Below are 14,068 nucleotides of genomic sequence, written 5' to 3'. Positions count from 1 at the left end.
CGATAAATCGTACTTGCGGCCATTGCGCAAAACTGTGCTGATTCCGCGTAGGTGACAGACGTGTAAGACTCACTTTGTCGAACTTACAAACAAATCCGACTTAAGCACATGCTCGTTCGTAAGTTGGGGACTGTATCGTTTTAAAGGACAGACATGTCCACATTAGTCAGATTCAACTCACCTGTAATTGTAATGTGAGCGGTCATGACATGTGACCAAAAAAAAAAATGTAATTAAATGTAGCCTATTATCTTTATGCATATAAACACAGATATTTCATATACAAATATGCTTTGTGAGTTAATATGGTAAAATGTTTCTTCATGAGCCGCCAACAACAACTCGTTTATTTACTTTTTAAAATCTCTGGACCCATCTTTATTAACCTGAACCTGAATCCTATTAACCACACCAGCTGAGGCTTCTACTCCCACCGCACCTAGACTCCGGGGTTTCTGTTACTCGACACCATGCGACTCTAATCGCTGCTTTACTATTACACGTTTTCTCCCAGTATGAAGCACACTTCTTTTTTTAGAGCTTTGGTAAGCAAAGAACGACGAACATAAAGCCTTTTATAATATGAAGCGACAGCTGGGACCCTAATCCTTCTTAGATGCAGACAGAGCGAGAGAGAGAGAGAGAGACTTTGCTGTCAATCAATCAGAAGCACGAGTTCTTCTCGTATCTAGAACTTTCCCAACCTTTACTACGTGAAGGATAGATGTCGGAAAAACAACAAATACTGAGATGGCGATAAAAAGCTATCTTGGTGACATCTTATCTTAATCGCTCACTGGGTTTACAAAGACCCGACTCTAAATAGCACACAATAAAAGAGCTACCTCCCACGCGAAGCGATAAACACGCAACAACCAAATAAATATTCATTAGCAGATTGCTTTACAACTTTGTAAACAGACAGCTCCCTGTGCGCTTTCTGATTCGGACTCGTCGGTGGCGATGAAGAGATCGTTAGCTGCATTTCTTTCTGCTGACATTCAGAAATAATTAGCGGCTAATGGCCCGTGTCCTCCATTTCATCCAGGGTTTTTGCTGTGCTCTAATTAAACCCCTTCATGACAACTGCTGGTTACGGCATGGAAAGTGCACGAGCTGGAAAACAAAGCGAATGTGTTAACAAACGCACCCAGGAAAAGCATTGGCGTGAGCAAAATGTCTCCACTGCAACTTATTTAAAACCTGCAGGGTTTATTTATAGGCTCGAGCATTATGTAGAGTGTTTGGTTTGGTTGACGTGTTGTAAAGAAAATGTCAAAACAACTCAGTTGTAACCAAGAGGACATTTTCTTCACCTGCGTGTCGTGTGTTTTGGGTTGCGTACCTGCCCTCGGTAGGGGACAGCTCCTTCAGGTCGTCGAGCGCAGGAGGAACATCTAGAAGCTTCTTGTAGAGCACGAGAGGAAAGTGCAGGTCCACCACGGTGGAGTTGTATATAGCCAGGCCACAGATGATCCCGATCAAGTGGAACCAGTTGTGTTCGACAAAACACTGCGGCACAAACAAATGGTGTTAGAGTTAAAGTCACTCTGCCTTTCTGACAAGGTAATGCGACCAGGCTAATTACCCACTACGGAGCACTTTATTTGTTCTCCTTTAGTAAACACGGGGCAGGGTCACGCTGGGAATGGGTGCACACAATCTCTTACTCATTTGTACACAGGGACAATTCGGACTAGCAAAACCTCTTAAAGAGTGGTAAGAAGTTGTAAAATCAGAACCAGGAAGTGATGTGAGGAGATCAGGAGCAAACCAGGGACACAAAATATACCAGCTGTGTCAGCATTCTGCCTGAGCAGCTTAAGCACTGATAAATTTTATAGCTGAAAAATATACAGCACGTACAGCGGTACCTCGACATATGAATTTAATCCATTCCGGAGGCGAGTTCTTAAGGTGAAATTTCGTATTGTGAAACACATTGTCCCATAGAAAACAATGTAAATGCAGATTATCCGTTCCAGCCACCCAAACATATTACCAATATTACCAATTTTAAACACAACAATCATATTTTTCCATATTAAAACAATCAAAACATTTAGAAAAGGCATGTAAATGAAGTAAAATATAAAATTTATTGAGGTTTGATATCATTGGGACCCATGGCGCTACGTCTTCATCAAATCTTACCCTAAATGCAAAACAAACAAATAAATAAATAAATAAATAATGCATAATTCCTTTACATATATATATATGGAAATGGTGGACCTAACACGTTAGATTGCTTGTTACATTAAAAAAGTAATCCAAGTACTCTAACGCTACTTTCTAATAAAAAAAAAATATTAATAAAAAAACACATATATATATATATATATATATATATATATATATATATATTTTTTTTAGAGATGGGGGAGGGGCGATGGGCGATTACATATCGCAATTCTTTCATGTGACAATTGATGTGTTGCCATACTGACTTCAAAATCATTTTCTTTTAACTACATTTTAATTAAAAAATGTGTGCTTTTAAGGTGGCAAAGTCTTGCAGTTCCTCTATAATCCTGCAGGGGTGGGTCAGGGGTAATGATTAGTGATTAAGGCATTGGACTACGATTCGAAAGATAAGCCGGGTTCAAAGCCTACAACCCCCAAATTGTTACACCCTCAACTGCTCAGATGTACAATAAGATGATGATTTTCTTTTTTAAATGCGGTAAATGTGGGTGCTAAATGGAGTGGATTAGTGTACCCCCCACCTTGTGCTCCTGAGATATTTCACTAGACCCCTATATCATATTAATATAATAATGACTTTATTATAAATGAGGATATTTTTGTGTGTGGCAAAGTTATGTCTTTTACCCTCTATAAAAAAATATAAAATAAATAAAATAAAAAACATGGTACATGGCATGGTGCGGAGTGTTTTTGCCCAGTTTCCACCCACCTTAGACAAACTGAATTAGCTACACTTAATTGTCCCTAGGTGTAAATATAAATATGTACTGTATAGCACCATGTGGAATGTTATACTGCATTTCATTTTAAACCCAAGAGTTCCTGGATCCACTGAAACCCTGATCAGGATAAAGAGGTTACATACAGAAAACACACAATGTGACTTCAGTAGATATAATATAACATCCAGCTCACTCCTGCAAGTAACAATGGAGTTAAAAAAATCCTTGAACTTTTGCTGTTGTGCGCGAGGCGGTCCAAAAACCCGTCCTCTCCCAGTCGCATACGCAAAAAAGAAACAGCTACAGTACAAGAGTGCAATATAATGGCTAGTGTTTTTTTTTTTTTTTTTTTTTTTTTTTTAGGTAACTCGATGACAGCTTGGAAAGAACAATCGTATCCCTTACAACCTGTTACTGAGACGTACAACTGCGCAGCACATTTTGTACACACCAGCAGTGAGTGTAGGGTTTCCATTTGTTTTTAACACATCCAGCATGGTAAATACACTTCCAGGGAAGAAAAAAAAAAAAAAAAACCTAGATTGCTGGAAATCATCTGTGACGTGAGATACGACTAATGATGTTTTGTGCATCAACACTTTTTTTTCCAGCTTGGCAAAAAACAGCCTGTAAAAACATGAGGCACCCTCAAGCGACATAAAATGAGTCAGTAGAATATTTTACCCACATTAAATAAAACATTTAAATAAATTGTATTTACTTAAATAATTTATTTCTGCCTCAAAAACAAAAACCCCATGCTGTTTTACTGATTTCACATTGACAAGCTTTAACGAGATTTTGTACATTAGGCTTAACGGTTCGACTAATTACCACTACAGGAATTATTTGACACGTTAAGTGGATAAAAAAACAAAACAAGGATCATAAAAATAGGAATTTATTTTCATATTTAAAAAAAAAATAACTTAAATGATCAATCTACCAAGGTGCTTGTAGCACTTGTGACATCTTAAAGTTAACAAGTCGTTTATCCTAATCTTAGGTTTATCTCTTAATCCTGTTTTATTTATTATGTTTAACACTTTTACCCTGTAACTACACCTCTCTTAAATAAACCACTAATTTCAAACTTATTAATAACTTGTTCTGAGCTTCTAAACACAACGCAAAAAAAGTCAAACGTTTCCTTATTTGATTTCCGGTCTGTACCGTTTTGTGACGGCGCCAATCATGATTAAACTATTATAACCGTATCCTCAACTCAATCAGAGAATGAATCACGGGCAATTTGATATCCAGCGTACATCAAGTTCAATCACGATCATAAAGTAAACATTCCGGAGATAAATCTCTTAAACGTGATATGGCTGCGTCACATGGTATCGCCCGCCCGCGCAGGTCAGCGCTTTGTTGTTGTCGAACTTGTGGAGATAACTTGAGTGTTTTTGCCACAAGTGGAGGTGGACTTTGTGTTCGACTCACTTTATCGGAGAACCAGAGCAGGTTGGATTCTGGGTAATGGGTGAACATGCCGTAGACCGGATCCATCAGCTCTTTCAGAAGCAGCAAGAAGAACTCTTTAGTGACTCCTCCTGCGTCCACCGCTTCCTCTCCGTCGAAAATCACCTGCAGTAACGAGTTGTTATCGTTATACACAACACTGGGGATCAGGGCAGCTTTTCTGAATATAATAAAGAAATTAGATAAAACATCATGCTTGTTCAGCTGAGACATTATCATGACAAGGTGAAGACTATAAAACACTAAAGAAGTCATTGTTACAAATGGTTAAAAAATATTAGCATGATCAGGCAATGAAAACGACAAAATTAGGGAAGTGGGTTAAACCCATCATTTTAAAACACACAGTGTGATTAAAGACTAAACAGCTGTGTGTCTGTAGGAAAGACAGCTTCAGTTTGAGAGATAGGGAACAGAAAGATTAAAGACTTTGGAGACTAATAATAAAAAAAAAAAGGCTTGATTTCGGAGCTCTTTTCGCAGCATAAAGACTGGATTTGGAGTGATAGAGAAAGGTCATGTGACCTGATGAGTCCAGATCTATTTCAGAGTGATGGGCGTGTCAGGGTGCGAAAGAAAGCGCATGAAGCGATGCACCCATCATGCATAGTGTCCACTGTACCTCTGGAGACAGTGTTATGATCTGGGGTTGCTTCAGTCGCTCAGGTCTAGACTCAGCAACGTTATGTGTAGAATAGTATAGATAGTCCCTGACTTATGAATGAATTTCTTCCCCGGAGCATGTTCGTAAGTTGGATTCGTTCTTAAGTCCGACAAAGTGAGTCTTAATACACCTTTAACACAAATATACGATGTAAAGCATAAAAAAAAATGAACACAGATCTGGTGTTTTGGTTTAGCATTATACTCGCGCAAGTAAATGAGTCTTTAGCTGACCTTATTTAAAGAGAACCCGGGAAGACGCCGGGGGGAGGACACGTTACATGGTATATGGTTTAATTTAAGTCAATAAAATTTTATTTGTATAGCGCTTTTAACAACTGTCATTGTCGCAAAGCAGCTTTACACAATTAAAAGAATTATTAAAATTTTGTATGGAATGTGAATGTGTATAAATCAAATGTATGGTTCCACTGTGGACTGTCCCAATCCTGTGACTGTGAATTCTGTTTTGTTGAGGATTTTCCAAAATTAGGATTATTTTCCTTTACAGGACAGACATTTTCTATCATTGTGCTCCTGGACTGATTCTTTAAGGGCGACTTATTTCTCCCGCACACACACACACACACACACACGTACCGTATATACAATATACTGGACTTTAGACATTTTATACATTCACCTACACACTGAACATATTGTATATAATTGTAAATATTGGTATCTGGTGCACTATAGGCTCCTTTTAAAAAAAAAATTTTTTACAATACACGTGAGCTACTTCTGTGAATTGTTCGTAGATTCGCGGTCCGTTCGTATCTGTGGGAATTTGTAACTCGAATGTTCGTAAGTTGGGGATTACCTGTGCTGAATCACCAAATTATCAAATCTGTAGAGTTTTTCTTTCCTCCCTGATGGCACGGACATGTTCCAGGACTCGGAGTGTGAAAGAGTGTTTCTGGGAGTATGAGGAATCATATTCACGCATGAACTGGACACCACAGTATGTGTGTGTGTGTGTGTGTGTGTGTGTGTAACCAAAGCTAAATGTGGTCGAATTAACTATTACGACGGCAAAATTATTATTATTATTATTTTTAATTTAGATTAGCTTGTTGTTTCATAGGCTTGTTAAGCAAACTTTCAGACAAGCACAACACACTCCTGACCAGGCACTGAAGCTTTTACCTGCCCGAGAGGGAAAGTAATAAATTAATGATTTGTTTATCCCTGCTCCGGGTCCTAATTCCAGAAAAACATTTTAAGTTAATACATTCGAAATAAATAAACTGAAATAAAACATATTTTACAAATTGGCAAAATTCATACCATATCCTGTTTATTACCTTAGTTCATTATTCATAAATGATAAATAAAACTTGCCACTTTAAGAGAATTATTTAAAATATTTAAAACCTGGGTTACGTTTTAAAGAGAATGTGGTGCCCATCATAAAAAGGTGACCTCTGACCTTTAGGGGCTTTTTCAAGTCGACGTCATTATAGATGGTGAGCTCACGTAGCGCGTCGCTGACCAGGTGATCTCTCCGCACGTGCAGGACGAGAAACGGGTTCTGTGCCAGCAAGGGTTCCAGGGTTAACAGCATGAAGACGTTGTGCAAGTTGGCTCCGCTGACTGCCATCTTAAAGATCATAAAACAATAAAAGATATCGGGATGAATCACCTGTCAATCATCAATCAGTTAAAAAAAAAAAAGTAAAAAAATATATAAAAAGAAATAAACAAAAAACAGGATAGTCGTGCGATTGGTCACCTGCATCTGCAGCTCGGCATCCGTCTGCAACATGGTTGTCTTAGCTTGAGCGTTCAATATGAACGGATAGGCGCATAGCGTAACTGAATTCTGCATGGAAATAAAGCACTAAAATAATTATTTTCTTTTTTAAAAGAGGTTGCAAGGACATTTTACACACAAGCGGAGTGTGAACGCACCTGTACTGGAGGAGACCGCATTTTCTGTAAAATAAATAAACAAACAGAATTAACTTCAACTTTACTGACTTTATTACTTTCTGCGCTCATATTATTTTATTATTCGTGTTAACTTATTGTTTTTTTTTTTATTTGTTGTGTTTTTTTTTTTAAACGATATGATATCGCTTGCACGGTGTCCCGTCATGTTTCATGATTCACGAGCGAGAACAGATCGGACAGTTTAATGAGACTCTGTGGGAGAGGGTTGGCAAAAGGAGGACACATTTTACAAGGGGACAGGGAATAAAAAGAAAAAAGGAAAAGAGTAACCTAACCTTCACTCCTGCTAATAAATAGCCTGGTGCAACATTAATCTGAGTAGCCTAGCAGCAGAAGGAGCTGCAGAGATAACAGCAAGTGGAGGATGAATGAGAGGGATGAAAAAAAAAAAAAAAAACAAGGCAGGGAAGACTCACAATCTCAGCTTTGCTTAGGAACCATTTGAGGTAGTCTTCCTGGATGTCCACCAGGCTGGTGATGTCGGGGATGTAGAAGCAGTTGTACTCCACATGGTGGGCTTTCTGGTTCACCTACACAACATTGAGCATTTAGAAACTAACTCACTATCTGAGAACTCCCTTTTCCCCCTGCGTGTACAGTACATTATCTACAGTAGAAAGGTGAGCTGAATACGTCTAGATAAGATAGTCACTGTATGATCATACAAGTCACAAACAATGTTAGGGTGCAGGTTTTTGATCTTCACTCGCAAATAGCAGTAGTTCATTCTTGCTCATAAAATACTGGCTATAAAATCTCAGCTACTTCAACTTTTCCAGCCGCGATGGCCAGTTCTTGTTCTGGGGGAAACACGTAGAACAGGTTGCGATTAGGCACCGGCTCTGGAAACAGTTCCAGCCACATGACGCGCTTGGTGTCTAAAAATACACAAGTATAAAAATTCCCTGCAGGAAACGGCACCTGGGCTTTGGGTCTAAAAATACCCAAGTATGAAAATCCCCCTGCAGGAAACGGCACCTGGGCTTCGCTTCCCAAAAGCTGAGCGAGACGGATTTTAAACTAACGAGGCACCCATTATAACTCTCACACTCTTGTTCTTTTAACTCAGTGCTAATGGACAACCGATATCTCCGACATCTCCATGTAAAGGCGATGGGTTTGTGGTGATGTTAATGATGCAGTACTTTAGAAATGTTTTTAAAATCTGAAATCCCTCACTTTCTAAATTACAGCGCGAGGACAAACATTAGACAAGGAGTTTACCTTGTGTAGTTTCTCTAGCAGTTTCAGCGTAGCGCTAATGTAGCTCTCGAGAAACACAGGAATGAGAAGGGCCTTGCCACCCGTGAGCAGGAACACCACAATGCTCTTGTACATCTCCACCAACCTGGAGAAGACCTCACCGTCCAGCAGTGACCACCAGTTATCTACAGATTCAAAGGGGAAAAAATAAAAAAGTTTAACTACTCGACCCGACTTACTGTACCAGCAACCCTACGATCCCTAAGAGAGGTAACTTCAACCTCTTTTTAAATTTTTTTTAATCATGATATTTTTAAAAAGCTTCACAAAAAAGCTGTTTTTAACACTTAAAGGTGGGCTGATGACTTCAGTCTTTCGCAGACAACCATCTCAGAGACATCAAATGTGTTCTTGTACACTGTTGCCATATTTAGGCGTTGTTGCTCTAGATAATTTTTTAACAACTTCCTGCAATCGCGACGGTTTTGCAAGAACTATTTAACTGGTTTGGGGCAAACAGCCTCATGTTCACTCTGTCTACACCGGGGGATTAAGAAGAAGTTCAACACTACACATGGAAAACTCTTCGGAAATTACAATTTTACATTTTATAATAAGATACTGTGTGGAAAATTCTCTCTCAGACTGTACGGTATATCACGTATTCTATGAATAAAGCAGTTTTTAGACTGTCGGTTCCTTTTTCATTCTATGAACTTTAATTCTCTTCCTCTCTCTGAAATTTCAACACCTGCCAACCGGGGACGGTGAAGGCCATCACATGCTTTCTCCGAGTAAAAGTTAAGGGGTGTAAGTTTGGAAACGTCCTGGACTGGCCAGCACTGACTGCCATGTTTGATGTTTGATCGTCGACCCCTGAGAACATAGCTGCTCTACTATAGGACATCTCTGAGACTGATCGGGCAGAGACAGGTCATGACTGATCACACGGATAGCTGTCTGATTCCAGTCACTGGATAATTGATCTCTGCGTTCTAAGTATATACAATTAATATTAGTAGTAAACAAATTATACTATTATTGCTTGGATTTATACACTACACAGTCCAAGTCACACTCTCTAATACTTCACTGGACCCCAAAAATACCTAAAAATTACTAGGATTCTCAGTGGGGTTAAAATTAAGATTAAGGTTCTGGACCGTCGTGGCCGATCCAGGTATGAAAATGATGTCTCGTGCGCACTGAACCACTTTTTTTACTATTTGAATCTGATTAACTCTGGCCTCGTCATCTTGGAACATAGTCATGCCATCAGAGAAGAAAAACTCCATTAATGCGGAAAGACCTGGTGATTCAGTACGTTCAAGTGGTCAGCTGACTTCATTCTATTGCCCCATAACGTCGCTTCATGTCCTTCCCTTCTCACCCTGACACGCCCATCACTCTGGAATAGGCTCAGTCTGGACTCAACAGGTCACATGACCTTTTTCCATCGCTCCAAAGTCTAGTCTTTATGCTGCCAAAATCTCAAACTGAAGCCTGAAAACTCAACGGACTGGGACTAAACAGCTGTGTAGCCCTAAGGAAAGCACTTGTGTGTGTGTGTGTATGTGAAAATGATCTTACTTTCACTATTAAACATAGCCATGAGTTCTACTTTTGGTTTCTATGATTTGATTTCACTAAGTGTTTAGGTGATCTCCCATCACGCTGATTCAGGATGTTCTTCACACCACAATTTTCCCTTGAACATGATGGTTCACTGCTATCCTGAGTTTTACAGTTTTTAATTCAAAATTAGTAGCAGCAGTAGTAGTTTAAGACCATAATTATTTGCCCCCCTTTCGAAACAGAGTAAGATCTTTGCCACGACCACACGGTGTGTCTTCCGTCAAGGTTGTTTAAGAATTGAGAATCTCCTCACTGCATCAGTCAGGGTTAAATAACTTCCTGCCAGTTGAATCATAATTAATCACTGCAATAATTATCCAATTGAAGGCTCTTAAGTATTTGTTGAGTTAAATCCAGATGGTGACTTTCATTTTTGGCCGGGCAGTGTATTTTCATTTTTACTGTGATTTCACGTTTATAAGGTGACGTAACTCTTTTCCATTTTGCAGTTTGTAATCAGTGTCGATTTACAGTCCCATGAAACCATCCATCCTTCTTAATTTTAACTATTCATTTCACTAAATACACCATGGTTTTGCTCTCATTGTACTACTTCCATCATAAAAACCTGAACCTGAAATTTGATCTGACACTTCCCTTGAGTAAGTACAGACAACATGCACCTGGTTCGCAATTCGTACATGGACGAAGGTCACTCCGCACTTTGCTTGGCCTATTGATCGGTCATCGATAACAAGAGTCGTGATATACATCATGCTGAGATATCCGCGTGGTTTCGTACCGAGCACTTTGCTGGGGTTGGCGTCCAGCCGGAGGATGGCCATGGCGAGCGGGATTGTAAGCGAGATGAAGTTTTTGGACTCGTGTAGAGCAGGACACTCGGACAGGATCAGGTAAATGCGCATGGCCTCTACGTCAGGAGGAGAGCAGGGGAGCTGAGGGATCAGCAGACTCTCAAAACTCTTCATGGTCTGTAAAACACACATATGTAATCCTGATCAAATGTCCAGGGTGGGTAAACAGGCATTAAAAATTGGTAATAAAGTCTGTATTTCTAATTCAAATTTACTGAAAACAAATTGTTCATGTACTATATTACACAGGAAATTAAAAGCAAATCTTTAAATTTCAGCGGTGGCACTGGCCACTACTTCTTGGATCTCGGATCAAGCGGTCGGCCATCTTTGTTTACATCTGGTGTGCTGTCTCTCAAGGCCGGTGCCTGTACGATCACCTCGAGAAATATGTAATACTATTTACTGTCGTCTATTTACAGACTGTTTTTATCATGACTCCAGCGATACTACAAGTTTGACAGCGTTTAAATATTGCCCAATTTATTTTCACCCATCCTGTATAAAATCTAAATGACATTCACGAAACCGGGTATATGTGAGGAATAAAACCCATAGAGTGCTGTTTTAGGTCTCACTGGTTCAAAAACTGGTTAAACTGGAAAAATATTAAAATAAATGAATTCACAGTTGATTATTTTCCCATAAAAGCACACCCTAAAAAATGTTTTATTTCTCTTATACCACTGAAATCATCCAACAATTATTATGTTTTTAATTTGTAAATTGACGTCCAGTCGAACTTTGATTTTATCTGTTTAAGTTAATGTTGCAAAACATCTACTTGACATGTTCCTGTTATCACTTATGTTACAGCAGCTGCCTTTCTTCTCTCTCTCTCTCTCTCTTCAAGTGACACACCGGAGACGCCTTTAATCTTTTTTCATGAAACATCTTCATACATGAAAACTTTACTACATCAACAATGATGATATTTTCCTTATTAAACTCCAACTTTTTATGATTAGTGTCTTGTTGTTACTAAAAAAACAAAAACAAAAAAAAACATCTCCATATTAAAAACGAACGCTGTAATGAAAATGAATGATTTGAAGCACAAATTATCGTCAGAGCTGCTGTTCAATCATCGAGCAATCAGATCTGGACATTAGCTGCTCTAATAGTTAAATAATGACACGATAAATCATCTCATGTGACTTAACATTACAACAAATTACGCAGGATAATTGTCACACTTATTAGATCGTTAAAATATTTTTAACTTTGAAAAGCTGTTAAAACTTTCCAGCATAACGATAACCTCTGATTACATTTTTCGACTTAAATCACTTTCAAAGCTTGCCTTTTACATTCTCAGACAATTAAGGTAACAAGATATCGCTTAGAGTTTATAAATATTTAAAGATAAATGACTAACGACTGTCTTTCCAACAACATGCAATTCATTTCATACGGCCTTACATAAAATGTGATTTATCGGGTCAATAAATAAAACTCTGCTCATTACTGTGCAAGCACACACCCTGTGTTTTCATCAAAGGGAACAGTGAGTTAAGTTTGTCCGACAGGTACGAACTCCCGTGTGCTATTAAAAGACTGCCTTTTCTTATAATGACTCATCTGTTGAAATAAAAAAAGAAAAAAAAAAATAATCTCCTTGGGCCTGGAGCAAGCTCTTCCAAAAACCTGTCTCCAACTGGGAAATTAGTGAAACATGAGCAACGTTCCCAGGCTTGTCCTTGGAGTTAAATATATGACAATCATAAAAATAAAATAAATAAACTCAGGCTGTATCATGTTCGTGAGCGTGTTCACATTCTGTACAGCAGCTGTGTTTTTTCTGGATGTGAACGTCACGCATGGTGATAAATGTGCTCGTGTTCTGTACCTGCTCCAGCAGCCGCGAGTACGCCGGCTTCATCAGGATCTCGAACAGCAGCCTGACGGAGTTCAGGTCGATTCCCGGGACTTTGGGGTTGGTTTTGAAATGAACATCATCGCTGCAAAAAACATAATCAAAATTTAAAGCATTTATAATAATTAGATTTTTTCAGTAGTCTTATACATTACCGCTCTAACTCCATGGTCTTTCCTGATGGGTTTTTTTTCTACACTGTAAAACAACACTGAAGGTGTTTCTTCAAAACACACAATAATCTCCTCTGAACAGTTGATATTGAGATGTATATCTGCTCCTTCTGCTCTGTAAAGCTTCATAACGGCTCTAATCTGAGGTGCTGGTTGTTAATTGGTGATTTCTGAGGCTGGTGACTCTAAATGAACTTCTCCTCTGCAGCAGAGCTCAGTTTTGGTCTCGATTTCCTGGGAAGGTCTTCATGAGAGACAGTTTCATCATGGAGCTTGATGGGTTTTACAAACGCACTCGACAGAACACTGTTCTTGCAGGAACTGTTCCAGAACAGCTGACCTTCATGTCTTAAAATAACTGACTGTTATTATAGTTGTTGTTACCGAATTACATATGTGTTATTTCATAGTTTTGTTGTAGAACAAAGAAAATAAGTCACTGAACAAAAACAAAGAAATTTGCAAATGATCCCAAACTTTTCAGCGATATTGTGTGTGTATTATGATCGCTTAAGGGTTTCCAAGGAAAGCAACAGAGATATTTCATTTTAACAAAATCCTACAATCCAGACACACCAGGCTGATGTTGGAGAAGTGCTACTGAAGGACTGACAGCAGACATACTTAGAATATCGCTGTCCATACCAGGAAAAAGCAGGAATCTGTATTCGTCCCAAAGGGCGAGATCGTGGAAGTACCAAAACATGCAGTTCCTCGAATGACTGCAGGCTCAAAAAAGTGACTCACTCCCCATAGAGCCTCATGTTAAAATGTCCAAGTTTACAACGGAAATAAACATGTTTACAGTCTGGTTCTGGTCTCCGTTGCAGTACCTTCCCATTCACGACAACTGTACAGGGGGTGAATATTTATGTAACTCATCAGTTAAAATGACATTAAGATGTATAAATCCTGCATAATTTGGGGCGTGGCCAATTTGATCAACAGCTGCATTGCAGGTGTCAAACTGCTAGCTGTCTTCTGTGCATCACTTTTGCTAACCAGCTAACTGGAATCGATGTACTTTACGCTTTCACAAGAAATTACTGTCAGGCACCTGCTAATCTAACACTAAGCTAGCTAGCTTGGGGTATCTGAGGGACAGTAGGTAGGCGTCTCCCAACCAACAGCCAGGTTCTCTTTGTTCTGCCCATTTGCCATAGTAACATGTCAGATATGGGCAGTGGTGGCTCAATCAGTTAAGGCTGTGGGGTACTGGGTTACCGGTCGGAAGGTCGGGAGCTCGATCCCCAGATCCGTCAAGTTGAGCCCTTGAGCAAGGCCCTTAACCCTATCTACTCCAGGGGGCGCTGTTTCCTGGCTGACCCT

At 39.2% G+C, this 14,068-nt stretch overlaps 1 protein-coding gene across 3 annotated transcripts in view; it reads right to left on the bottom strand.

Annotated features, from left to right (window-relative positions):
• LOC128529037 (probable E3 ubiquitin-protein ligase HERC3) overlaps nucleotides 1–14,068 on the bottom strand; it is a 43,866-nt gene that overhangs the window by 11,037 nt on the left and 18,761 nt on the right. Inside the window, exons 12-20 of one of the 3 annotated variants that reach the window (XM_053502338.1) lie at nucleotides 12,540–12,651; nucleotides 10,618–10,807; nucleotides 8,262–8,425; nucleotides 7,454–7,567; nucleotides 6,996–7,019; nucleotides 6,817–6,906; nucleotides 6,514–6,684; nucleotides 4,380–4,523; nucleotides 1,346–1,512 (exon numbers count right to left, since the gene is read on the bottom strand). In XM_053502338.1, coding sequence (XP_053358313.1) covers nucleotides 1,346–1,512; nucleotides 4,380–4,523; nucleotides 6,514–6,684; nucleotides 6,817–6,906; nucleotides 6,996–7,019; nucleotides 7,454–7,567; nucleotides 8,262–8,425; nucleotides 10,618–10,807; nucleotides 12,540–12,651 — 1,176 coding nt within the window. Of the gene's footprint in view, nucleotides 1–1,345; nucleotides 1,513–4,379; nucleotides 4,524–6,513; nucleotides 6,685–6,816; nucleotides 6,907–6,995; nucleotides 7,020–7,125; nucleotides 7,230–7,453; nucleotides 7,568–8,261; nucleotides 8,426–10,617; nucleotides 10,808–12,539; nucleotides 12,652–14,068 lie in introns of those variants that run through there. The other 2 variants (XM_053502339.1, XR_008361007.1) reach the window with 2 other exon arrangements.

The sequence above is a fragment of the Clarias gariepinus genome, chromosome 8 (genome assembly GCF_024256425.1).
Source record: "Clarias gariepinus isolate MV-2021 ecotype Netherlands chromosome 8, CGAR_prim_01v2, whole genome shotgun sequence".
Lineage (NCBI taxonomy): Eukaryota > Metazoa > Chordata > Actinopteri > Siluriformes > Clariidae > Clarias > Clarias gariepinus.
Note: the sequence above shows the minus strand (reverse complement) of the source record. Positions and strands in the feature narration are given on the sequence as shown.